Source organism: Chrysemys picta, chromosome 11 (genome assembly GCF_011386835.1).
Source record: "Chrysemys picta bellii isolate R12L10 chromosome 11, ASM1138683v2, whole genome shotgun sequence".
NCBI lineage: Eukaryota > Metazoa > Chordata > Testudines > Emydidae > Chrysemys > Chrysemys picta.
The window spans coordinates 12,776,081-12,802,844 of record NC_088801.1 but is presented as its reverse complement, the minus strand read 5'-3'; the positions used below and the strand labels follow the sequence as shown (position 1 = coordinate 12,802,844).

At 44.3% G+C, this 26,764-nt stretch overlaps 1 protein-coding gene across 1 annotated transcript in view; it reads left to right on the top strand.

Annotated features, from left to right (window-relative positions):
• Positions 1-248: 248 nt before the first annotated feature.
• Positions 249-26,764, top strand: part of ITGB5 (integrin subunit beta 5) — a 113,148-nt gene continuing 86,632 nt past the window's right edge. Inside the window, exons 1-3 of the mRNA XM_005279823.5 lie at positions 249-476; positions 6,798-6,883; positions 22,065-22,269. Of these exons, the coding sequence (XP_005279880.2) occupies positions 398-476; positions 6,798-6,883; positions 22,065-22,269 (370 nt within the window). The 5' untranslated portion in view covers positions 249-397. The remainder of the gene's footprint in view (positions 477-6,797; positions 6,884-22,064; positions 22,270-26,764) is intronic.

Here is a 26,764-nt window from a genome sequence, read left to right as displayed (position 1 = left end):
GAGTGGGGCAGACCCAGCGAGGGAGAAATGAAGGGATTAATCCGAGGCTTGGGAAACTTGGCTGCGACCAGGGAGGTCCCGCCACGCACTCTCTGAGCCCGTGGCGCTGCACTCCAGGCCGGTGCCCCGCTGCTGATGGCAGGGGAGGGGATCCCCTGAGGCGCGGCAGGGCTCGCTGCATGGTCCCCCGGGGCGCGGGGCATGCTCTGCGCCCGGCCCGCCTCGCCTAGCGCCGGCCGCTGTGACCTGTTCGCCGGGGCAGTAATGCGCGCCGGGCAGCCCGGGCTCGCTGCCTCCCGCCGGCCAGGCAGCTGCGACTCCAGCTGCGGCCGCTGCTAGCTCGGCGGGCTCTGCCGTCCCCAGCTGTAGCACAACCCCACCTCCAGCTGCAGCCACTATGCCCCGGAGACGGGGGCTCTCTTCCCCCAGCGCCGCCTGCCTCTTCATCCTCTCCTCCCTGCTCCACCACCTCAGGGGTAAGCTGGCTTTCCAAGTCTCACCCGAACTGGGGGGAGTGGGGCGGTTGGTTTGAGTAGAGATCGCGAAGATTGCGTTGCAGGAATAATAAAACCAACAGTCAGCTCTGTGGTTGCTTTCTGGGGCTGGACGAGGAAGCGGGGGAAGTGACTAGCTGGAGTCGGTTTCTTCCTGGTAAGCATCCCCTTGCCAAGTGCTCAAGGAGGGCGGTCTTCCCCTGAAACGGCTAAAGACAGATGAAGTGCCCCATTGATGTTCCAAATTCTGGGGGCAAACTGGGTTCTGGATTTCTTCCCTCCCCCCTCCCCACCCTCTTAGAGGGGCAGGTGATCTCTCTCCATCCTGCCCCCCAGCACAAAAGACTTCTTGAAACACTTTCTGGTTTCAAGGTTATAAATAACCTTTGTTGTTGTTTTTTTAATTCCATAACCTTGATCCTGTAGGTTTCCTACAAGGCCTTTGGACTCAAAGCTCTGTACAGGCACTATATATCACAGAGCTCACTTTGCCCACCACTGAGGCACAGCCACCAATGATTGGGGTTGTTTATCTGGAAGCACAAAAGAGGTCTCTGTGGTAGGGTCCCCCATCTGAACCAAGGAAAAATGTGCATGTTGTGAGGAGGTGTTTTTAATGCTGGGTTTGGCCAGGTTATAAGGGCCTCTTTATAAAGGAGTTGAATTAGTTTCAAGGCGGAATGTAGTGCTGGTATATGGTTCATGATACTGCCTGAAATGACTCTGATGCACCTACAGAAGTGAGATATCCGTATCAGGAAAGGAATAGACCTCACAAAGTCCACGCACATGCATCATATTACAGTTCTTGGTTCTTCTCATTTTAGGCCAAACAATGAAAGTGCCAGTTCATTCTACATGTGCTTCAGACAACAACAAACTCCATCAAATTTGGGGACAGGCTGTTAAATTTTATTTTTGTAAGTGGTGTCAGGGTGCTCAAGAGTTTTTGGACAGGTATCCCTTTTTACTAGCAATCCAAATAATTTTTTTCCCCCAGAGACTACATATCATTATTACAATTAAAAATAAAAATGCAGAGCATGAAAATCAACAGTTATTCCCAATTAAATAGAGCAGTTAATCAGCCCAAAGTTTCTCTTGATTTTTCTTCCTGTGTTTTGATTGTGTTTTATATTCCAAAATGTTCACCAAGTTGCCAAATATCACAGTGGTAAATAACAGCCACAATTACCTTGGTACTCAAAACATCTGTATTTTTAAGAAGTCACACTTGAGTTAGTTGTCTTCAGCTAAGCCTGGAATTGCATGTGCCTAGATTTCCATATATACTATTGCTTTTTGCTGTTTCTCAAAAGTACCAGATCTCTGTGTCCAGGCGCAGCTAAAATTGTAATGATAGTGCAAGAAGTAGTTGTTATCTGAACAGGCCTGATTATCTTTCTCTAAGTGCCCTGAGAGGCTAGTAGAGAGCTAGCCAGCAGTCATATTGATTTGAACAATTTGTACGAAGGGCTCAGCTTTGATTTCCAAACAATTTTGGATTTCGCTCCTTAGCACAAAGAACAGGCAAGTTTTTGCTCATAGATATTCTCCAAGGTCCCCACTTCAAAGTTTTTCTTTTTAATGCGATGCCTTACGTTCAGAGTTGGTAGAGACTTGCTATTGAATGTGACCTAGACCACATCCCTGGATGTGAACTGACTTAAACTTTGTGGGTCTGGATTTTACAACTCAAGCCATTCTCTACTTGGCACGAAAAGGGAATAAAGTTTTATTATAATCAACTTCAACTGAAGAAATATTCCTCCCTGGAATATTGGTTAGACTCCCTGCGTGTTTGGGTTACAGGTCTTCAGTGATCTAGATGGAGAGTGGCAGCATTAATAATCATAAAGTCTAAAACATTCATTTTGTTATTTGTTGCTATCTAGGCCTCCTTTCCTTATATTGCTCCTGGCTCAGGTTCAGCCCTAATGTGAAGGATGTACTTAATCCAGAGAGCTGTCACTGTTCTCCTCAGCAGGGATGCTTTTATGGCTCCTGGACACCTATTAAAACAGCAGCAATTTATGATTGTGCTCTGATAATACTGGAAATGGCCACTCTCTTTATTAGTGTAGTGCTGGTCTCTTATAAAGTGAGACCAATAAACTGCTTTGAGTCCACTATTCACTTATTTACCCTTTGTGTTTACATTATTAACTAGCTACATTTACAAGCTCTTCATCCTGTGGGAGAGTGCTATGGCATGGGGCCGTAAAACTCAACAGATTTTCATCATAGATTTTCTTCCATCCGATGGGACTAATCTTAAGAGATGCTGAGCACTCATAACTCCCACTGACTTCAGTGGGCCACATAGATGTTTCAGCCCCTACCTAATTAAGGTGGATGAAATCTTGCACCTAACTACATGGATACAGAGCTAACGATGTATCTCTGTTTCGGGCAAGCCGGTACATTAAAATGTGTTATGTACGAAGGAGCTGGCTATATTGGGCTTTATGGCGGAACTGGTTTAAAATAAGGTCACAGCTATTTGCATGGCTGTTTGGTGGCCTCCCTGAGCGCCTCTCACAAAGCTGCTGTCTGGTGTAGCTCACGCTGCATCATCAGAATTTTGGGATCATAGCTGAGTTATCCTCCTGGGATGCAAATCTTGCCCTTTTCCCCCATGGGTGAAGAGGTCCCTCTTGCATTGGAACCAGTGCAGTTCTGCTGTGCCAAGGAAATGGCATGATTTGAGGAAGCCACTCAGAGCCTGCTGGGTGCTTGAGCAGGGTGGAACTAGATATAGGGCAGAGCAATATGGAGAATGGGTGCAGATCCTCCAGCCTCTTGTGGTTGGGGGCATGCAAGCTTAGGTTATGCCAGAGGCTGCTGTAGTAGGATGGCATGATAGCAGCTGTGGACATCTATGGCCTAGGAGGGGTGGATTCCTTTCCCAGCTAGAGCTGGTCCAAACCTTTTTGTCAAAATATGCTGTTTGATGAAGCTGAAATGTGTTACGTGGAGGTGTATTGATTTTAATCGAGTTAGAGGGCGCCTAAGACTCACACTCTAAAACAGGGGTGGGCAAACTATGGCCTGCGGCCCGCCAGCCGTTTTAAGCTGGCCCTCGAGTTCCCTCTGGGGAGCGGGGTCTGGGGCTTGTCCCACTCTGGCGCTTCAGCAGGGGCACAGAGTAGGGGGCCGCTCCACGGGCTCCTGGAAGCAGCCGCATGGCCCCGCTCCGGCTCCTACACACTCCAATGGCCCCGCTGCAATGGGAGCTGCAAGGAACTGGTGCCTGTGGATGGGGCAGCGTGCAGAACTGCCTGGCCGCATCTCCAAATAGGAGCCGGAGAAGGGACATGCCGCTGCTTCCGGGAGCCACTCGAGGTAAGTGCTGCCCGGAGCCTGCACCCCTGAGCCTCTCCCCACGCCCCAGCCCTGATCCCCCTCCTGCCCTCTGAATCCCTCAATTCTAGCCTGGAGCACCCTCCTACACCCCAAACCCCTCATCTCCAGCCCCACCCCACAGCCTGCACCCCCAGCTGGAGCCTGCACCCCTTCCCGCACCCCAACTCCCTGCCCCAGCCTTGATCCCCCTCCTGCACCCCAACCCCAATTTTGTGAGCAGTCATGGCCCGCCATGCAATTTCTATTCCCAGATGTGGTCCTTGGGCTAAAAAGTTTGCCCACTCCTGCTCTAAAGCTTGGTGGTTAGGGCACTGGCCTGGGATGTAGGAAATCTAGGTTCATGTCTCTGCTCCACCTGGTTTAGCATAATTTGAAACGAAAAATTCAGCACTGACTTGGGCGGAGCAGGGACTTGAATCTGGGTTTCCCAGGCCAGGGGTGATGCACACCACCCAAATCAAAAAGCTCAGGTTTTGATCCAAAAATGGCCATTGTGACACAAATCCCTTTTTTTCCGGCAACGTTTGAAAGGTTTGGTTTTATTCCAGTGCGTAACGAAAACAAATGTCGAAACTTCAAAAGCTGCCATGAAATAGAATTGTCACTTCTGGCCAGCTCTGATCCCTGCACCTTGCTGAGTGACTTGAGGAGGGTGCTGCGGAGGAGACATTCGCCATGGTACAGAGTGGGAATGGCCCAATGAAGGGAACTCTTGGTTTTAATAATAACATTAAGATTAGATGATCTTGTGGTTGCTTCTGGCCTTAAACTCTATTAATACATAAATCCTCACAGTCCCACCTGTAAATGAGGATAACTCATTTACAATATTTTGTAAAGAGGGTAGGTAAACATTATCCTCATTTTCCAGACAGAAGATCAAGTGATGTCTAAATGTCAATGGAAAAGCCAGGATTAGAACTCAGCCACTGTTGGCTTCTAGAAATGTCCTCTTAACCATACTACTTGGTAAACTTCACAAAATATTGTTAGTGAGGGATTTGGCTTTTCAAAACCAGTATCAGAGACCCATCTTGGGCATTTAGAGCAGTGGTGCTGGTTGTACCTGCAACAGGAATGCTAATTTCTATAACAGTTTGTTTTCTCTCCAACTAGTCCCCTCCTTTACCCCCTGAATTCATTTATAAGGAAAATAAAACACAGCAGTTTTGCTAGACTACAAAACCCATTGTTACAAGGCTTCTTGTGAGTGGGGAAAGCTTTATAATCAATATTTTGTTTCATTTTTTGAATTCTTGAAAAGTCCAGAAATTGGGCTTGGTTTAAGGAGTAAATTGCCTGTATATAATAAGCAATCAATTAAATAACATTATAATAAGCCTAATGTTAAATGAAAACAAAACCAGACGGTATCCTTTAATGAAAACCATTGAAAAAATACAGGTCATAGCTCCCTTGATTTAGGGAGAGTGAGTTAAAATGAATCATCCTGTGGGTTATAGATAATTGTCAGTGTGAGGCATTGACATAAACAGTCAGGGCACAATCATGACTTAAAAATTGTGATGGAATAATTTACCCTTTACTAGCTTCTAACCAAGAGCATGGCATGCCCTTATACAGCTGTCCAGCTTGATTCACAACTTCCTTCCTCTTCGATACATCCCTCAAACTTGAGTGACTCATACAGCCAAATCCAACATTTACAATTTTTAAATATAAATGCATTCAAGGAAGGCAGCAGTTGGGCCTCATACGCTGACATTACAACAAAAAGTTCCCCCTAAAGAGCAAAACTTTAATCAGCCCTTTTCCAGACATCACCAAGTCTGCTCAGCCTTCACTAGCGTTATGCGTAGTGCAATAGGGTCTGTGGATATAATTGTCTGCAAATTGATGAACTGTAGCACGAGGCCTGAAATGCTTTCAGTGACATTCAGTGTGGAAAAAATAAGTAGGCTCAGAATTCAAGCCCGGGGCATTTCCTTTTAGACTGTGCAGCATCCACATAGACTCCTCTGTTGGAATTTTGTCTAATTAGTTATCGACAGTTGACGTTAATAGCTGCACACTGGAGCATAGAGACATCAGTGGCTTCAAATGTTATTTTCATCATAGCTACAGACACTATTAAATGTAAACGGTTGCATTCAAGCCTAATACTTCTGATGTTTAGTACGATTTAATCCTAGTGATGGCAACTCAGCACTAATTTAATGTGATCAGAACCTCCATACTAGATTCTGCATATAAAACCTTGTTGGTTGTCTTTACTCTGTATGACGCTAATAATTTAAGGGTGCAGATAACATTGCAAGTTGTGTATGCCTGCGTCAATGTGTGTTTTGCATTAGCACTCCATTAGCACTGTATTACCATACAGTGTGGAGCAACATGTTCCATTTTAAGATGCACTGGACATTACCCAAAATAAACAAGCTGTCCTGCTTAACCTGGATATCCTATGGAAATGACTCTTAATAAATTAAAGCAATTTAGAGTAAGGAGATGACTCAATTATGTAAATCACTCGTATGGGAAGTGGGGATAGGAGATAATTAAAGGCTAATTTAAGATGAAACAGATGTATTAATATTTTACCCTACTAGTTCATTCAGATGAAAAGGAATAATAATAATAAAAAAGCCTACTATGACTTGTTTTGCCAGTTTTTAAAAGTCAGTGTTATCTAGGATTTGCAAGGAGCAACATTAATATCAAAGTAATGACTTGTGTTCTAGCAGAAGTCTTGGAAATATTTAATTGGATTGATCAATTGACTAACTCTTCCAAAATTAATTGATCTGAGCAGGGAGGAAGGGAAATCACTAGAGTCCTAATTTTCAGTGGTTCAAGCTCCAAAGGCCTGTGAAATGTTTAATCTTACATTAATTGTTACATAAAGTGTATTGCGATGAGCACTAATTTCCAGCTATTTCTCCCGTAAGATGACTCTGTTGTTTTTTATTGCTGAAGGTCTCAATATTTGCACAAGTGGAAGTGCTACTTCCTGTGAAGAGTGCCTGCTCATTCATCCAAAATGCGCTTGGTGCTCCAAAGAGGTATGTACTTGGTCTTGCTTTTCTGTTCCTCTTGTGGGCGTTTAGTGGGTCAATATAAACTGCTTACTGCAAAACAGAGAGACAGGCTTTCCTTTCCTTTCCTTTCCTTTCCTTTCCTTTCCTTTCCTTTCCTTTCCTTTCCTTTGCCTCTTCCCAGAACCATTCTCCACCAAAAAAGATTGGTAAAGACGAGGGGAGTTCCTCCACGCCCCATCTGTTTAGACTGTCGCACACACATAGTCTATAAGCTCTTTGACAAACCAAGAAGTGGATCTGCTTTTCCCTTTTTATGCATCCTAAATATACTTGCACTCTAGCATTTGCTCAGTGCAATAACCTTGCTGGGTCGGCATGTTTTGTTGAATTAATCCCATACGTCGTATTTTCAGACCACTGTGTGTTGCTGAATGTTGCACTATATGAATTCCTTTTCACTGAACGTTGTACGATTTTCACATCCTTAGTCAGTTTTACTGGAATTCTAATGACCCTAGTCACTGGCATTTGACTTCATGTTTTATAAACTAGCTACCATTTCTGCAAAGCCTGGAAAGAATCTGATTGTGCACTTGGCCATACTTTTCATAATGTTTACACAATGCCAGGACCTGATGGTCAGATCTGGGAATATTCAGCTTCCAAACTTCCGGTGTGGGCAGAAATGATTGGATCTCTTCCTTAAATAGTATCCAAATGGAGGAGGGTTGCAGAGTGCTCAAAGGTTAAGGACTGGGTTTGGAAATATAAGGGAAGATTATACCCCCTTACACCCTTGTATAGGCTAAATGCTCGGAGAGGTTACAGAGCAGGGAGAAGAGCAGTCACGGCTAGGCTGCTACTCTCCTCTGCCACGCAGGTGGCCAGGCAGGGACTGGGAGAGGGCCTTTGATCTACCCTTGCCATGTGCTGTTCCCTATAACTGAGCCAACATGGAGGAGGAAGTAATCTACATTAAATATAGGCTTGTTTTTCCCCCAGAGCAAGGGTGGAATCAGGGAGAGAATTGTGGCAATTCCCTGCATGATCTGTTCCTGGGGCACTGTAGCTATGTGCTGCCCTTTTCACAGGACAGATTGCAGACTGGCAGTGTAGCCCATAAAAATGTACCACCACACTGTCTTGTGTCCAGATTTACAGTGTCTGTTTATAATATATACACTATCTAATAAAATGATAGCCTTAAATTATTACTTATGTAGTATCCTAAATTGTGCTGTTAAGACTGTATTACCGTGTTACCTAAAATCGTAATAGTTTTCATGCCGTTGCAAAAGAGTGTGTATAGGGAGAAGGAATGCAGCAAAAGCCTCTGCTTTTGAGACATCTTGTATACAGCTGCAAGAAACTATTTCAGCCAAGTAATCGGTGGTGGTGATTTTAGAATACAGGAATGTTGTCTATTAAGCTGTGGGTATCCAATAGGCTTTTTTTCTTGGCATAGAAAGGCAATTTTTGAACAATTCTGCCAATGCAAATGTTTGTCTGGTAGTCGTTGTGACTGTTAATTGTAGGTCAGTTTTTGGCATTAGTGTTGTGATGTTGCATAGCAAGCCATAGATTTAAACAAAAAAAATTTTTTTTTAATGATTTCTAAATGGAATGTGGGCCAAAAAGCGGAAAGAAATATATTTACAAGAGAGAAATACATTCTTAGATCTAGGTTGGGTCAGCTATTTAAATATCCATTTCAAGCCTTTCTTTGCAAATACCAATCATAATAATGAAATAATAAACTGGCCAGTTAAGAACCATGTATTTCTAAAAGACAGTGTTTTTAACTGTATTATAAATGCCACCTTGGATTATTAATTCTGAAAATCTAAAAATGTTCTTGGTTTGCATGTCACTTTTATCTATTTCTCTTCAACTCGAACAATGAAAACACAGTAGTCTAATCAGTTACATTTTCTGATCGTGGATTTCTAGATAATCTCACTTTCATATTTTCATTAATTAGCATTTACAGCCCAAGCATTGTAGTGTTATTCTGCCAGGGAATGCAAGTTTTAAACCAAATATGGGTCCATTGGAACTTTAGACATAGGAAATACCTCCATGAGTTTAAATTTTGTAGATGGATGTTTTTACAAAATGTAAGTAATTTAGGTGTTAAAATGGTGTCAATATAATAATATACAGAAATATACCTATCTCATAGAACTGGACGGGACAGGACTTTGAAAGGTCATTGAGTCCAGCCCCCTGCCTTCACTAGCAGGACCAAGTACTGATTTTGCCCCAGATCCCTGAGTGGCCCCCTCAAGGATTGAACTCACAACACCCTGGGGTTAGCAGGCCAATGCTCAAACCACTGAGCTATCCCTCCCCCTGCTCAGTTTATACTCTCCCAAATAATTTTCTGCCCAGTGATCTTTATGGTTCACTGGTGTCAGCTCCTAAAAACCATGAAATATTTATGTATATAGTACTAACTTAATGAACTCCAATATTGAAAAAGAGCCCTCAGAAATGGATAGCTTTTGGTGTTTTAATTACTCCGTGGTATTGTGTTAGCCCAGTCAGAACAGCAATCACTAAGACCCAATAAACATGGAAGCCAATGATGCTATTTTGACAGTCCCTTTTCAGAGCAGAACTGCATGTTCAGGGTGTTGGCTCTGATGAGAACTAGCACACACTGGCTCTAGCCGAACTTTCCCTGCATGCAGCTGGTGGCTTGTGGTTAGATCATTGAAAGTGCTGTAATAACCTTTTCCCTCTTCTTATGTGACAAGATGGAACAAGGGACTCTTTTAAATCTGATTAACAGTTTGGATCCTACCTCCTTTCGTTGTGATTGTGCACTTTAAAGACATTTTGCTTCAGTGTGTGTACTGATGGGGCTCCCAGCAAGCAATTCCAGTTCATTGCCCAATGTGAGTTCTCCCTGTCTTAGGCCTCGTCTACAATTAAAATGTAGGTCAACGTAGCTACATTGCTCAGAGATGTGAAAAATCCACACCCCTGAGTGACACAGCTGTGGCAACCTAGCCCCTGGTGTAGACGCAGCTAGGCTGATGGAAGAATGCTTGCATTGACTTAGCTACCCTTGTTCGGGGAGGTGGTGTTCCTACACCAACAGAAAAACCCCTTCTGGCAGTGTAGGCTGCATCTATGCTACACAGTTATGCTGGCATACCTGTGGCGCTGTGGCTATGCTGGTAGAATCCCTGTAGTGTAGACGTGGCCTTAGGGTTTTACACCACCGCCCAGCTCCATAGTATCTGAGCGCCTTCCATGTGAAATCAATAGCCAAGTGCCTAGCAGACTTCATGGAATCTCTGGCTGTCTTCCCTATTTGAGCTAACAACACTGCTTGGAGTAGTTTTGGTTTTTGTTTTGATTGGTTGCTTTGTTTGTTACATGGTGGTTGGGTGTTTTTGGAGATGGTGGGCTGGGAGGATAGATCGGGCTGCCAATGTTGTGATTGCCATTTTGCTGCTTTTGAAAGAGGGAGGTAGTACATCATTCCCTGAAGACAGACAGGCTTTGGAGTCATCTGATCTCCTCTGGAAATTTTCTCCATAGCCAGATCTTCTCTCAACTGAGAATGCTTTGCTCCCATGTGCTTCATCCCAGGTTTTGTGATCTCCTTTGTCCCAAGGAGCCTAGCTGTGTCAGCCATTCATAGACTGAAATTCAGTCTCTAGTGTAGCTGGGGTCTTGATCCATTAATTCAGTGGTTCTCAAACTTTTGTACTGGTGACCCCTTTCACACAGCAAGCCTCTGAGTGCGACCCCACTTATAAATTAAAAACACTTTTTTCTATATTTAACACTATTATAAATGCTGGAGGCAAAGTGGGGTTTGGGGTAGAGGCTGACAGCAGGCTGACCCTGAGTTTGAGAACCCCTGCATTAATTGCTTTGAAATTAGGAACAAGGCTTTAAACTGACACCTGAAACTGACCGGTAGCCATTGGAAGGATTTGAGCATGGGCCTGATGTGCTTCTGGGGCACTAAGCCATGGAGGAAGTGGGCATATGCGTTCTGTACTAACTGGAGCCTGTCTTCATATTCAAGTATCAGAGGGGTAGCCGTGTTAGTCTGAATCTGTAAAAAGCAACAGAGGGTCCTGTGGCACCTTTGAGACTAACAGAAGTACTGGGAGCATAAGCTTTCATGGGTCAGAACCTCACTTCTTCAGATGCAAGTAATGGAAATCTCCAGAGGCAGGTATATATCAGTGTGGAGATAACGAGGTTACTTCAATCAGGGAGGGTGAGGTGCTCTGCTAGCAGTTGAGGTGTGAACACCAAGGGAGGAGAAACTGTTTCTGTAGTTGGATAGCCATTCACAGTCTTTGTTTAATCCTGATCTGATGGTGTCAAATTTGCAGATGAACTGAAGCTCAGCAGTTTCTCTTTGGAGTCTGGTCCTGAAGTTTTTTTGCTGTAAGATGGCTACCTTAACATCTGCTATTGTGTGGCCAGGGAGGTTGAAGTGTTCTCCTACAGGTTTTTGTATATTGCCATTCCTGATATCTGACTTGTGTCCATTTATCCTCTTGCGTAGTGACTGTCCAGTTTGGCCAATGTACATAGCAGAGGGGCATTGCTGGCATATGATGGCATATATAACATTGGTGGACGTGCAGGTGAATGAGCCGGTGATGTTGTAGCTGATCTGGTTAGGTCCAGTGATGGTGTTGCTGGTGTAGATATGTGGGCAGAGTTGGCATCGAGGTTTGTTGCATGGGTTGGTTCTTGAGTTAGAGTTGTTATGGTGCGATGCGTGGTTGCTGGTGAGAATATGCTTAAGGTTGGCAGGTTGTCTGTGGGCGAGGACTGGCCTGCCTCCCAAGGTCTGTGAAAGTGAGGGATCATTGTCCAGGATGGGTTGTAGATCACTGATGATGCGTTGGAGAGGTTTAAGCTGAGGACTGTAGGTGATGGCCAGTGGAGTTCTGTTGGTTTCTCTTCTGGGCCTGTCTTGTAGCATACTGTCCTCGCCCACAGACAACCTGCCAACCTTAAGCATATTCTCACCAGCAACCACGCATCGCACCATAACAACTCTAACTCAGGAACCAACCCATGCAACAAACCTCGATGCCAACTCTGCCCACATATCTACACCAGCAACACCATCACTGGACCTAACCAGATCAGCTACAACATCACCGGCTCATTCACCTGCACATCCACCAATGTTATATATGCCATCATATGCCAGCAATGCCCCTCTGCTATGTACATTGGCCAAACTGGACAGTCACTACGCAAGAGGATAAATGGACACAAGTCAGATATCAGGAATGGCAATATACAAAAACCTGTAGGAGAACACTTCAACCTCCCTGGCCACACAATAGCAGATGTAAAGGTAGCCATCTTACAGCAAAAAAACTTCAGGACCAGACTCCAAAGAGAAACTGCTGAGCTTCAGTTCATCTGCAAATTTGACACCATCAGATCAGGATTAAACAAAGACTGTGAATGGCTATCCAACTACAGAAACAGTTTCTCCTCCCTTGGTGTTCACACCTCAACTGCTAGCAGAGCACCTCACCCTCCCTGATTGAAGTAACCTCGTTATCTCCACACTGATATATACCTGCCTCTGGAGATTTCCATTACTTGCATCTGAAGAAGTGAGGTTCTGACCCACGAAAGCTTATGCTCCCAGTACTTCTGTTAGTCTCAAAGGTGCCACAGGACCCGACCAGGGGTATTCTATTTGCTACCCAAGATCCATAAACCTGGATATCCTGGACGCCCCATCATCTCAGGCATTGGCACCCTAACATCAGGCTTGTCTGGTTATGTAGACTCTCTCCTCAGACCCTACGCTACCAGCACTCCCAGCTATCTTCGAGACACCACTGACTTCCTGAGGAAACTACAATCCATCGGGGATCTTCCAGAAAACACCATCCTGGCCACTATGGACGTAGAAGCCCTCTACACCAATATTCCACACAAAGATGGACTACAAGCTATCAGGAACAGTATCCCTGATAATGTCACAGCTAACCTGGTGGCTGAACTTTGTGATTTTGTCCTCACCCACAACTATTTCACATTTGGGGACAATATATACCTTCAAGTCAGCGGCACTGCTATGGGTACCCGCATGGCCCCACAATATGCCAACATTTTTATGGCTGACTTAGAACAACGCTTCCTTAGCTCTCGTCCCCTAACGCCCCTACTCTACTTGCGCTACATTGATGACATCTTCATCATCTGGACCCATGGAAAAGAAGCCCTTGAGGAATTTCACCATGATTTCAATAATTTCCATCCCACCATCAACCTCAGCCTAGATCAATCCACACAAGCGGTCCATTTCCTGGACACTACTGTGCTAATAAGCGATGGTCACATCAATACCACCCTATACCGGAAACCTACTGACCGCTACACTTACCTACATGCCTCCAGCTTCCATCCAGGACACACCACACGATCCATTGTCTACAGCCAAGCTCTAAGATATAACCGCATTTGCTCCAATCCCTCGGATAGAGACAAGCACCTACAAGATCTCTATCAAGCATTCTTAAAACTACAATACCCACCTGCTGAAGTGAAAAAACAGATTGACAGAGCCAGACGAGTACCCAGAAGTCACCTCCTACAAGACAGGCCCAACAAAGAAAATAACAGAACACCACTAGCTGTCACCTTCAGCCCCCAACTAAAACCTCTCCAGCGCATCATCAGAGATCTACAACCTATCCTGAAAGATGATCCTTTACTCTCACAGATCTTGGGAGACAGACCTGTCCTCGCTTACAGACAACCCCCCAACCTAAAGCAAATACTCACCAGCAACCACACATCACTGAACAAAACCACTAACCCAGGAACCTATCCTTGTAACAAACCCCGATGTCAACTCTGTCCACATATCTATTCCAGTGACATTATCATAGGACCTAATCACATCAGCCATACCATCAGGGGCTCGTTCACCTGCACATCTACCAATGTGATATATACCATCATGTGCCAGCAATGCCCCTCTGCCATGTACATTGGCCAAACCGGACAGTCTCTACGCAAAAGAATTAATGGACACAAATCTGACATCAGGAATCAAAATACTCAAAAACCAGTGGGAGAACACTTTAACCTGTCTGGTCATTCAGTGACAGACCTGCGGGTGGCTATATTACAACAGAAAAACTTCAAAAACAGACTCCAACGAGAAACTGCTGAGCTAGAATTGATATGCAAACTAGACACAATCAACTCCGGTTTGAATAAGGACTGGGAATGGCTGAGCCATTACAGACATTGAATCTGTCTCCCCTTGTAAGTATTCTCACACTTGTTATCTAACTGTCTGTCTGTACTGGGCTAGCTTGATTATCACTTCAAAAGTTTTTTTTCTCTTAATTAATTGGCCTCTCAGAGGTGGTAAGACAACTCCCACCTGTTTATGCTCTCTGTATGTGTGTATATATATCTCCTCAATATATGTTCCATTCTATATGCATCCGAAGAAGTGGGCTGTAGTCCACGAAAGCTTATGCTCTAATAAATTTGTTAGTCTCTAAGGTGCCACAAGTCCTCCTGTTCTTCTTTTTGCGGATACAGACTAACACGGCTGCTACTCTGAAACAGGACCCTCTGTTGCTTTCTTCATATTCAGTTTCAGATTAAGTGAATTACAGTGATTCTGCCTAGAGGTGAGAAATGCACAGATCACTGTGGCCAGGCCTCTTCTGGGAAGAGGGAGAAAAGTTTCCTAGCAACCTGGAGATGAAAGAAGGCATTTTTAGACACTGGTTATCCAAGTTTAGTGAAGAGTCAAACGTGACCACTTTGCATGGGGGCTGTACACTTTCATAGGAAGATGGGAATAGTCTATTGGCTCCTTCTTCAAAGCGTTTTCCCCCATCCAACCAGAAGACATCAGGGTTGAGTGCTGGTTTCTTGAGGACTTGGCAAACTATTGTATTTTTCAAAGAAGTTTGGTAGGTGTGCTTCTCTGAAGGAGGCATCGATAATTTCCATCCGTAGTGGGCGTAGCTGCTTTTTGCTAGCTCTCTCCATCCAGGAGGGATACGATCCATTTTACAGGTTGTAGCACTAACATTCTTCAGGGCTTCTTGAGCTTCAGTAGCATGATGGGGCCAAACTCACCTAGGGTTGGCTGGTGGTGGATATGCTCTGATTGGGGTGGAATTTTCTTTCCCAGTTAGCTGCACATACATTTGGTTGATCTTACCAGTAAAGTATGCTGACAGCTCTTCCCAGCAGTTGGTGTTTGGGTCTGATGTCTGGGCTAGGCAGCACAGCTTGATTAGCTAGTTCACTAGGCGGAATAGCTCTGCCAGCTGTGATTCTTTTGCCCTGACTACAGAGAAGCAGAAGGCTCCTTTTGCTTCTTTTACTGCAATGACACAGGCCTGTAAGCTTTGTTTGTGCTGCTGGTGGGTGGACCCCGAATTTTTTTTGCACCAGTGATGTTCTAACTTTCTGCCCATGTGCTTCATCCTCCATACGTCATCTGTGAACTGTGGTGTTCTTCTCAGCCCATATAGGGGGAGTGGGCAGCTTTGGGGCGAGACATTGGTAGTGGCCATCAAGTGATTGTACCGACACATTGGCACCTTGGTCGTGTTATTGGGTGGCTTATTGTTGACAATCTAGGTGGTACAGGAGCTTTTTGGGCGGCAGATCAGCTGAGGTGATGTGGTTTGGTGCCTGTCTGACAATCCTTTCACAGGGAGCTGTGTTCATCAGGTACTTCGTCTTTGGGACAGGTGTCTCCTTTCATCCTGAGGAGGTATTAATCATTGGAGACTCCTCTGGCTGCTGTATTTGCCTGCTGTATTTTAAGCATGATACATTGCAGCCTTGTTCTCTCTGCAGTGTATTGGCTCTGAGCCTGAACGTTTTGTGTTCAATTGTACTTGCGCTGTTTTAGAGGTCACCACCAGCTTTCACTGGCATTCAGCATTTCTGTTCTGGCATTCAGTATCTCTCTTCCCATCAAAGTTTAATGATGGATGGTTTGACTATAGGAACTTGCTGATATCCGTGCAGCCCTTGAGTTCCTGTGAGCCAGGCGGATCAGCACAATTCTTGAGGCTGTTAGAAACCTGGAAATGAACACAGATTTGGTTGGCTCGTGGCAGAGCACCTTGAAGGCTAGGACTTAAATGAGTCAGTTTAAATCCCCTACTCTGCATCATGTGACCTTGCGGGGATAGGAGACCTGTAGAGAGGAAGCAGCCAGAGACTCCAGCTGGTAGGAACAGCTGCAGAAACAGCTGAAGCAGGGACCTCTGGCCATTCAGACAACTTTCTGCAGGTTTGACTGGACTTTTTCTGCTCTGTGCTGATTGGCTGTTTGCTCCAACGTTCTCCCTCCCAATCCCTTAGTCTCTTCAGTTCCGCTTCACTTCACATCTTCCCCTCCTACCCTCTTTTCCCTTGCCCTGTCCCCCTCACTCCTGTTCCTTTCAATGCCCCCTCTCTCTTCCCTGTTCTTTCCATTCATCTGATCCCCTCCTAACTAACCCCTCCTCCAAATAGTGAGACAAACATATTTGCCACCATTACCTTGTTCACTCTGCTTGTGTGTTCTACCCTTTCCCCCTTTCCTGTGTCTCCTAGTCTACTGAAGTTTGCAAGCTCTTCTAGGCAAGGGCTGTCTGTTACTCTGTTTGTACAGTGCTTAGCACAGAGGGGCCCCATTCTTGGTTGGTCCTTAGGCACTACCCTAATAAACATGATTAATAATCTCTTAAGAAACTGCAAGATATATAGATTGAAGTGGCTAGTGTTAAAGGCCTCTCCATAGTGTGGTGTTTAAAGATGATGCAATGGCAGGGATGTATGAGTGAAAATATAACAGAGAAATAGAATATGGATTTGCAAAGTGATTCAAACAGCTACAGCCCTCACTTCTCTGCTGGAATCTGGAGAAAAAAACAGAAACCTTTCTTCAGACTGCTAAGGCCTTACATATTCCTTTTAAACTTGTACTAATTTTGTTAGTTACACTGATGAAATGTTTTCTGGGTGGCAGCAGAGGAATCTAGTTGACCTCCCATTGGAGGCATGGTTGCCAATATTGCTGGAGCTGCTCAGGTGTGCTGGTGAAAGCAGATAGCTCTGAAGGAAGTTCTTCTTTCATGCTGGGAGCTGCCATTGAACTTTTATTCCCTGCCAAACTTAGCAATGAATGAGCAAAAGGAAGGGGAAAAAAAGGCTGGTCTCATGAATCAATTTCCCCATGTTAAGTATCCTCACACCTTCTTGTCAACTGTCTGGAATGGGCCATCTTGATGATCAGTACAAAAGTTTTTTTTCTCCTGTTGATAATAGTTCATCTTAATTAATGAGCCTCATAGACTCATAGACTTAAGGTCAGAGGGGACCATTATGATCATCTAGTCTGACCTCCCGCACAACGCAGGCCACAGAATCTCACCCACCCACTCCTGTAACAAAACTTATTGGCAAGATTGCATTCGTATTCTTACATACATGGTGCTTATTTGGGTGTTTCTATGTCAATTTACAAATGGGAGCAAGCTGCAAAGTCTGGGTGTGAAGCTCAGCTGTCGTAAGGTTTGGGTCAGGGAGCTTGGTTTCAGTTCATCCCTAGGTTCTGTTTTTCTTTTATTGCTTATAAACTATTGTGGCCTGTATAGTATCCTCTTCTCTTTCCCTTCCTCCTCCTGCTTCTTCCCGTTATAATCTTTGGGAGCATCTCCCTTGTCTGTCATTGAAGACTTGGCTTTAGTGTTTGTTATGGATCTGGTGCCAAAAGTGCGCATGGCGCTTTATTGATGGTGTAGGAGTGAGATAATTTAGTGACTCTTTTTTGTTTTGTTTCCTGATGGACTGTTTGTTCATTGCTCCTGCAAGGTATGAGGTAGATCAGTGAGATACTATAGATTTTATAATTTCATAACATAAATAAAACATCTGCACATCAGCTTGATTTTTTTTTTTTTAATTCTTTGATTTAGTGCCAAACATCCTAGGAAGTAGGCAAACTAGGGTGGGTTGAGTGCGGAAGGGACAGAAATGTCTGAAAAAGAAACATGGGAAGTTGCTACTTGACATTTTGTAGATTCCACAGAGAAACCCAGGTTCAGCAAATTGATAAAGCTTCAAAAACCACTGCATGAATGAGCTAAAACCTGCTGATCTTGTATTGAGGCTGGTGTGTGGTATTCTGCTCCTTTGCATGTATCTGCCAACGGGTAGCGGTCAGAGCCTATGTAAGCATGCATCAATCATTCCGGAGCCCTTAGCTGTCCCAGATGAAGTCCACATACTCCTTTCCTTTCACAGATGGTCACTGTACACTGGAAACTCTCTGAAGTGTTTCTGTTATGCCACAGGGAGGTGTAAATAGATGTTTGCTGATAGTAAGTCACTGATGCCATGGTAGGGGTAACTTGCAATGTTGCTTCTGTAGTTAATTATGTGTGTGTGCAGATTAGCATACCTATTGCCGGTAAACCTGATTTCAGTACCAGGCAAACTGGTTGAAACTATAGTAAAGAACAAAATTGTCAGACACATAGATGAACATAATTTGTTGGGGAAGAGTCAACATGGTTTTTGTAAAGGGAAATCATACCTCACCAATCTACTAGAATTCTTTGAGGGGGTCAACAAGCATGTGAACAAGGGGCATCCAGTGGATATAATGTACTTAGATCAGGGGTCGGCAACCTTTCAGAAGTGGTGTGCCGAGTCTTCATTTATTCGCTCTATTTTAAGGTTTTGTGTGCCAGTAATACATTTTAATGTTTTTAGAAAGTCTCTTTCTATAAGTCTATAATATATAACTAAACTATTGTTGTATGTAAAATAAATAAGGTTTTAAAAATGTTTAAGAAGCTTCATTTAAAATTAAATTAAAATGCAGAGCCCCCAGACCGGTGGCCAGGACCCGGGCAGTGTGTGTGCCACTGAAAATCAGCTCGCGTGCCGCAGGTTGCCTATCCCTAACTTAGATTTTCAGAAAGCGTTTGACAAGGTCCCTCACCAAAGGCTCTTAAGGAAGTAAGCTGTCATGGGATCAAAAGGAAGGTCCTCTCATGGATTTGTAACCGGTTAAAAGATAGGAGACAAAGAGTAGGAATAAATAGTCAGTTTTCAGAATGGAGAGAGGTAAATAGTGGTGTCCCCCTGCAGGGGTCTGTACTGGGACCAATTCAATGTATTCATAAATAATCTGGAAAAAGGGGTAAACAGTGAGGTGGCAAAATTTGTAGATGAATCAAAACTACTCAATATTAGAGTGATCAGGTGTCCAGTTTTCAACCGGAACACCCAGTTGAAAAGGGATCCTGGTGGCTCCGGTCAGCACCGCTCACCCAGCCATTCACTGTCCGGTTGGTGGCGCCACGCAGTGGGGCTGTTAGGCTCCCTGCTAGCCGCCGCACCGTGAGGCTCCCGGGAAGCAGCCGACATGTCCCCCCTCTGGCTCCTACACGTAGGGGCAGCCAGAGGGCTCCTCATGCTGCCCCCGCCCCAAGCGCCACCCCCGCAGCCAGATGCAAAGCTCATTGAAGTCAGTGAGAGTCTTTGTCTATGGCTTCACTACAGCTTAAGTCGACAGGAGTGTGAATTAGCCACCCTGAAGCGATATAATTTATGCCGATTTAAGCACTGGTGTGGACAGCGCTATGTCGACAAGAGAACTTCTCCCACCAACATAAGTCCTGCTGCTCGGAGAGGAGGCTGGCGTAATTAAGCCGATGGGACAGTTCTCTCCTTTGGTACAGCTGCACGGCTATAGGATCTCTTGAGTAGCCCTAGCCTTACTGTTAATATTCATGGGCTTTGGATCACGGTCGGCCTGCATTTCAGGTTAGTGATGAACCCCAAATGTCACCTGGTTTGGAGTTTCTGTTACAAAAGCTTTGCCCAGTATTAGTCCTTTAGGGATAATCCTGCACGGCTATGCGAGTGGTTGAAACTTTCTGTTGCTCTTGTGTAGGTTACTTTAGTGCAGTGATAGCGCGTTTTCTAACATGCTGGTGGGCAACCAACGCAAATAAAGCCACCCAGCCAGGTCAATGTCAACTATAGCGCGTAGGCCGCAGGAAATTTCTCTGATACAATCAGGATTGTTATAGTACTTCACATTTCCGTAGTGCCTTCCCTGATTGGTTTTCAAATGATTATTATTTATATTGTAGTAGTACCTAGAGGTGCTGGTCATGGACAGGACCCTATTGTGCTAGGAGCTGTACAAACACATTCCCTGCCTCAAAGAGCTGACACCTCTGCAAAATGCTTTATAAACACCATAGTCTAGACTGTGGAGCCCGTGCTCCCCCGGTGAACTTGCTCATTCAACTAGTACCATTGATTTCAGGGAGACTACTTGCTTGAGTAAGTGCCTGCCAGTGTGAGTAAGGGTTGCACAATCTGGCAGTTGATACTGTAAGTTCTTAGAGGCAGGGGCTATCTGCTCCTCTGAGTTTGTACAGTACCTAGCACACTGGGGCCCTGATCTTGCTTGGTCCCTAGGTACTACGGTAATAAACATGATTAATAACATATTATTCTCATTTTCCAGATGGGAATTTGGAGGCATAGAGAGGTTGTGATGACAGAGGCAGACTGTAGCAAAACTGGCGGTAGAACCCCGGGGCCTGATTCTGGTCTCAGCTAAGTCAGAAGCAATACCACTGAAATCCCTGGGACTGTGCGAGTGTAAAGCCAGTATAAATGAGATCAAGAATCAGGCTCTGGGTCTCCTGATTCCCAGAGGGGGCTTTAGTCAGCAGAGCTGCCTCCCTTTTAGAAAAATATTTGGCCTTTTTATGTGCCTGGATGTTACAAAGCCACTGCACCCAGGGAATGCTGTGTGTTTGGATTAAGTTTCTTTGTTGCTAGGGCTGAGGGCCATCTCAATGCAGTTGGTAAACTCCCTGTGACTATATCTTGCTCTGGGGCAACAAATGACTGTTCTCAGTTGTGGCCTACACCCCAGCACGCTTCCGTCCACATACAATAGGATACACATTTGCTGTAGTTTGGTTCAACATTAATTGCCAGATATACATGAGGGCAAGTTGGAGGTTGAGTCCATTTATCTACAAGCCCATATTAGGTTTTAACATCTTCCTCAACAGATACAGCTTATTTCTCCCCTTCCCCTTTAAAACATTCCATTCCCACCTAATTCTGCTCCCACTCCCTCCCAGCGATTCCAGAATCTCTCCTCTCTCTTCCTTGTATTAGAGAGACAAGGTGGGTGAGGTAATATCTTTTATTGGACCAACTTCTGTTGCTGAGAGTGACAAGCCTTCTAGCCACACACAACTCTTCCTCAAGTCTTGGAAAGGTACTCCCAACATCACGGCAATATTGTAAGGGACCATTCAAGATAGAGTGGCCTGTTAACACCTCTGCAGTCATAGGACAAAAAAGAGGTTTACCAATTGTTGTTGTAAGCCAAAAATCCAATGTCTCTGTTCAGGCCATGATTTTTAGTGTCTGTGCAGAGCTGTTCAGCCTATATGGAGTTGTGTGTAGTGGTCAGAGAGTTATAGATGGCGAGGGATGATGTTTTGTTTCTTGCATTTGCTCCGGAAGCATATGTTGCTGTTAAGTTTTTCTTCTTTTTTCTTCATGTTGTGGAGTTTCCATTTCAGATGGCTAAATTCGATATCTTCCATTGTTGTATGCAGTGTTGTAGCTGTGTCAGTCCCCGGATATTAGAGAGACAAAATTTATGGCTTATTACAACAATCTGTAACCCACTAACCCCTCTTTTTGTCCTAAGACTGCAAAGGTGTTAACAGGCAACTCTACCTTGAATGGTCCCTTACAATATGTGCTAACTATTTATGCTAATCTGCTCCACCTTGCGTTTTACTGTGATCCTGGCAGTACATTTCCCAGACTTGAAGAAGAGCTCTGTAAGACTTGAAAGCTTGTCTTTCTCACGGTGACTTCTGCGACAGATATGGAGCCCTAGTTATCAGCATACACTCCAGCTTTCACAACATTTCCGAAGGATTGTCCTCTCCCATATTCCCCCTGCATTCTCACTGTTGCAGTACTTTGATCTGAAAGGTTCAGTCCCTCTAGGTGCTGGATGCATTGGTGGTGCAGCCAATCTAGATGACACTGTCCTCTTCCTCTCACCTCCCTCTTGCTGCAGATCGTTGCATGTCAAAACAAGGCTCCAATTGCAGAATTGATTTTTTTTCCCCTTTGTTCCTTCTCCAACTCCTAGGAATTTGGCAGCACAAAATTCATCACATCGAGGTGCGACTTCGTAGAAAACCTGATTACGAATGGCTGTACAGGGGAACTTGAGACTCCCAAAAGCAGCATTAACATAGTGGAGAATCTTCCTCTAAGTAGCAAGGGCTCTAGCTTGACCCTTTCGGATGTTACACAAATAATGCCTCAGAAGATCTCGTTGAATCTGCGGCCTGGTGAGTTAACAATGATGCTGACCTTTGTTCTGGATCAGAAGATATTTGAGGTGTGTGTGTGTGTGTGTGTGTGTGTGTGTGTGTGTGTGTGTGTGTGTGTGTGTAGGAGCGCCGCCAGCTTTTCTGCCGCCCTAGGCGGCGGAAGGTCCTGCCCCGAAATGCCGCCCCCCACAGAGGAAGCGGAAGGTCCCGCCTCCGAAATACCGCCGCGGTCGCCTTCCCCCAAATTCTAGCACCCTAGGCGACTGCCTAGGCCGCCTAATGGGTTGCACCAGTCGTGTGTGTGTGTGTGTTTGTGTGTGAAATTCTGAGTAGATTTGAGAATTCAGGCCCTGATCCAGTAACTTACAACACAAAGGTAAACTGCTAAACCCACGCAGTCCTATTGACTTCAGTCCATCTGTGCATTGTGGAGTAAGGGCCTCAGTATTTCTGCTCACTCGAGAGGGTGTTATGTTGACCTCCAGATCAGTTAATTCTTTATCAAACCCTTATAAGTATTAGTCTTAATCCTTTATAAATACGTAAAGGGACATTCTCAACTTCAAAATTAGTCAATTAAAAAGAAAGAGTTAAAAATGGCCTCAGATCCTACACGTAATCCCCAGCCTGACAATTGTTGTGGTTTACAATCATAATGTTCTAATTAAACAAATTTTAAAAATGCTTATCTGTTCCTTGTTGCTGTGTGAAAGACCCAGAAAAAACACAAATTGCAGGATCGGGGCTTTGGTTGTTACTGACATAGGAGGTTTGAACTTGTGACCCTAAGCCATCCGTTCCCCTGAAACTTCCAATTAAAAAGCAAAGCATTTATAATTGAAAGAGCCGGTACTGAGCCATGGAAGCATGTTTGTTATCTAAAGTTTCTTGCGAAGGAAAAAAAGCTGTAGTGTGGGTTCAGCATTCTTACAAAAATATTTGGCATTTGGTATGTAAGACAAAAAAGACCCTTTGTAGCAAAGCTAAAAGCAAATATAAACTCTTGATTCATAAAAAGAAAGTGTGTGTGAGTCTGGGATTGGTGGTTTTGCTCCAGATAAAGATGAAGTATGTCTTCTTTTCCCATGAAGAGGGGGAAGATTGAACTGGTACTTGGTGGCTTCCAGTACCAATGCTGCTCTAGGGCTTCCGTCAGTTTCTGCACGATGCAAGCTTTAACTTTACAAATATTCTAGCCCTTAAGGTTCTGAATAAAATCTTCCCAACGTGAATCAATGCAGTGCTCTCTTAGGGCCACTTACACTGGAAAGGTTTCAGAGTGGTAGCTGTGTTAGTCTGTATCAGCAAAAAGAACGAGGAGTACCCGTGGCACTTATAGACTAACAAATTTATTTGGGCATAAGCTTTCGTGGGCTAAAACCCACTTCATCTTTTAGCCCATCCGATGAAGTGGGTTTTAGCCCACGAAAGCTTATGCCTAAATAAATATGTTAGTCTATAAGGTGCCACAGGTATTCCTCGTTCTTTTTACATTGGAAAGTACCTTATTCTGCAAAGCAGCAGCAGTCTCAAGGCCAATACTGTTTTAAATTGGGCACCCAAAATTAGTGGATGCTTCTGAAAATGCAGATCAAATCCCTCTCTTCCATCCCAGGACAGAGCCTCTCCAATCACCCTTTTGGCTGCGGTGATAAAGACTAAGCAGCCCAGGAGTAGGGAGGGAAGCGTGGGCTTTGTCTACACTACATAGCTTTTAGCAACATGGCCGTGTCGCTTAAAGTCGGGCAGTGTAAATGCGGTTTGTCTGCACTTTTGCCGACAAAATACCCCCCCCCCCCCCGTTGTCCACTGGAGAGTGCTCTGCCGACAACGAGCGGGCCGTTTACACTACCACTTGCCACTGCAAAACTTTTGTCTTTTGGGGAGAGGGGGGGACTTTTTAAAGCACCTGTGAACAACAAAAGTTTTGTCATTCAGTTGGCAGTGTAGACAAAGCCATGGTCTGCTCTTGAGAGGGAGAGAGAGAGCGCTGATACTATAGTAGACAAATCACAGGCATGCACGGAATTGCTGCTGGCAAGGAATCGCCATGCAGATGGTTTCTGGGACTTAGTGCTGTATACCAAATAGATTTACTGCCGCAAAAGACCAACTCTAATTCTTTTATGCTAAAGAGTTTCCTGACTCAATTGCTGGCAGAAAACACTGTATCAGCAAAGCATTGCTATCAAACCCTGACTCCCCAAGACCCTCCCTACCATGAAACTTCTTGTAACCAGCAAATTCCAGAGCTTCCCAGGATAGTTCTGCAGTTTTCAACATGTAAATTGACCTTTTTGTATTGTAGCTAGCGAGAAGGTGGTGAAACTCCCCCCAGGCTGGCCTTTTAGCTACCGGTCAGTAGCCTTCAGAAATGAGAGCAGTTCTCCTGTTTGATAGGTACTCTGGGGGTACAGTTTTGTGCAGAATGGAGGGCAGGCTTCAGTTCTGACTAGATGTGCAATGCAGACTGGCCTTTTTAGGATCAAAATGTAAGATCCCATGCCTAGATAAGGCCTTCTTTATTGGAGAGAGGAGATGAGGGAGGTTTGCAAGGGAGAGAGATGGTGGGAATGTTGCCATTTGGAATCCACTTGGTGCTGTCTTTACTTGTACAACTCCTAGGCGAAGAGTGCTTTAGAAACACCTATGCTAGATAGATATACTACATACACTGTGTCTTTGGGGTTCTGTGAACTGGTCTCTGTTTTTTTTACATGGCAGATCAATAGAAATCAGCATTCCAAAATAGAGATTTAGGGTAGCATGTGCACTGCATCTCCAGGAGGCACAGCCCACAGCACAGTGGGAGGTAAAAATGATTTTAGTCCATCTTTGTGCTCTCTCAATTCTGGGCTGGCTGGAGGCCAGTGCAGCCCCTGATGTAAACTAGCTACCCCAGGGGTTGCTCTAAGTTAAACCTGCTCTACCTGGGCTGCTTATGGGCACCTGTGTTACCTGAACTGTCCAGAATCCACATAGTTTTCAGTGCTATAGGGACTTCCCTTTGCCATTGGTGCACCCTCCAGGGGGCTTGTGTAGTGGTGCCTACCCAGTGTCTGAGCTGAGGAAATTCTTCCCCAGCCAGCTACAGGACTTTCCCAGCACCTGTATTCTGGCACAGCGAGGTATAGGGACCATTGCAGGGAGGAATAATTCTGGATGTTTGTAATGGGATCTTCCACTTTCATTCTTTTCCATTAATGTTGAGCAGGATCCCATCTTATTTAGGACTAATGATTTCCTAATCGTGTCGGTTAGCATCTCCTGTGGAAATTACGTATTAATCCTTATGTAAGAATTTGAGTTCTGATCGTTTCACTTAATGGCAGGACAATAAATATGAAACAGAAAGGAAACCGCATTGTCTGGACTTTGCATGTGCTCCCAATTTTGTGTTACATCAGGAAACTTTGCATAAGTGTCTTAATACTTTGAAGATGAATCAAGGTGTCTGTATCTTTGACTAGTAACTAGAAGCAGAACAGAGTAGATAGTTGGGAGGTACCAATCTCCAATCTGATCTATCCTTCTGACTCTTTCAAGGTATTTCTAATGTCCTAATACCAAATTTTCAAATCTCAGTGTGTAAAGTTAGACTCTTAAATCTTGAGGCAGGCTTCTAGTTCAAAGTGGTATAATTACACTGACTTTATGGGAGTCACTCCAGATTTACAGATATATAAGGGACATCAAAGTCAGGTGTACAGTTTTTAATACCATGGGTTAAAGCTTGTCTCTAGCATTAATGCACAGTGTCCTGGTTGGCTATCAGAAATGTGAATGGAATTAAAAATATAAAATAGAATACATGTTTTATTGTCCATTTAGCCCTAAGCATTACAAAATAGGAATAAGAGCGCTTTTGGGAGAATAATTGTATTTCAGGGTACCTAGAAAGATTGTCATATGCTAAATAAACAAGATAGATGCTTTCTCCACATTATAGTCCAGTGTATATAAATCTTCCTCTGTCCATTTTTACAGCAGTGACTCAGAAAATAATTGCTGAGGTTTCATTCTTAAGTCAGGTAAAACCAGTCTTTCTAGTTCTCAAATGAACTGTTTGAGACAATGTATCAGCAGTGTTCCTTAATTCAGGTTTAGGGAAAGTTTAAAATCAAAGCTCTGGGGGTTGTGGATTATTCCAGAGGGTGAAAGTGTCTAGGAGTAATGGAGTGGAAATGATGGACCTGATTCTTCACTTACACTTGTGTGCATCAGCAGTAACTCCATTGAAATCAATGGATTTATTAGAGTGAGAGGAGATTTGGACCCAGTATCTCACTCCTTCTCAATTCAAGTCTTTCATAGATTGATTCCTATATTTTAAAGTGAAAAGTGACCATTAAATCATCTAGTCTGACCTCCACCATAACCGCAGTCCATAGAATTTCATCCAATTACTGCTGTATTGACCCTCTTCTTGAGAGGAAGTGTGGTTTGCAAACTGAGATCAGAAAGGTAATTTCATCTCCATGTTCAAAGGTGTAGGTTGCAAGGGTCAAGAAGA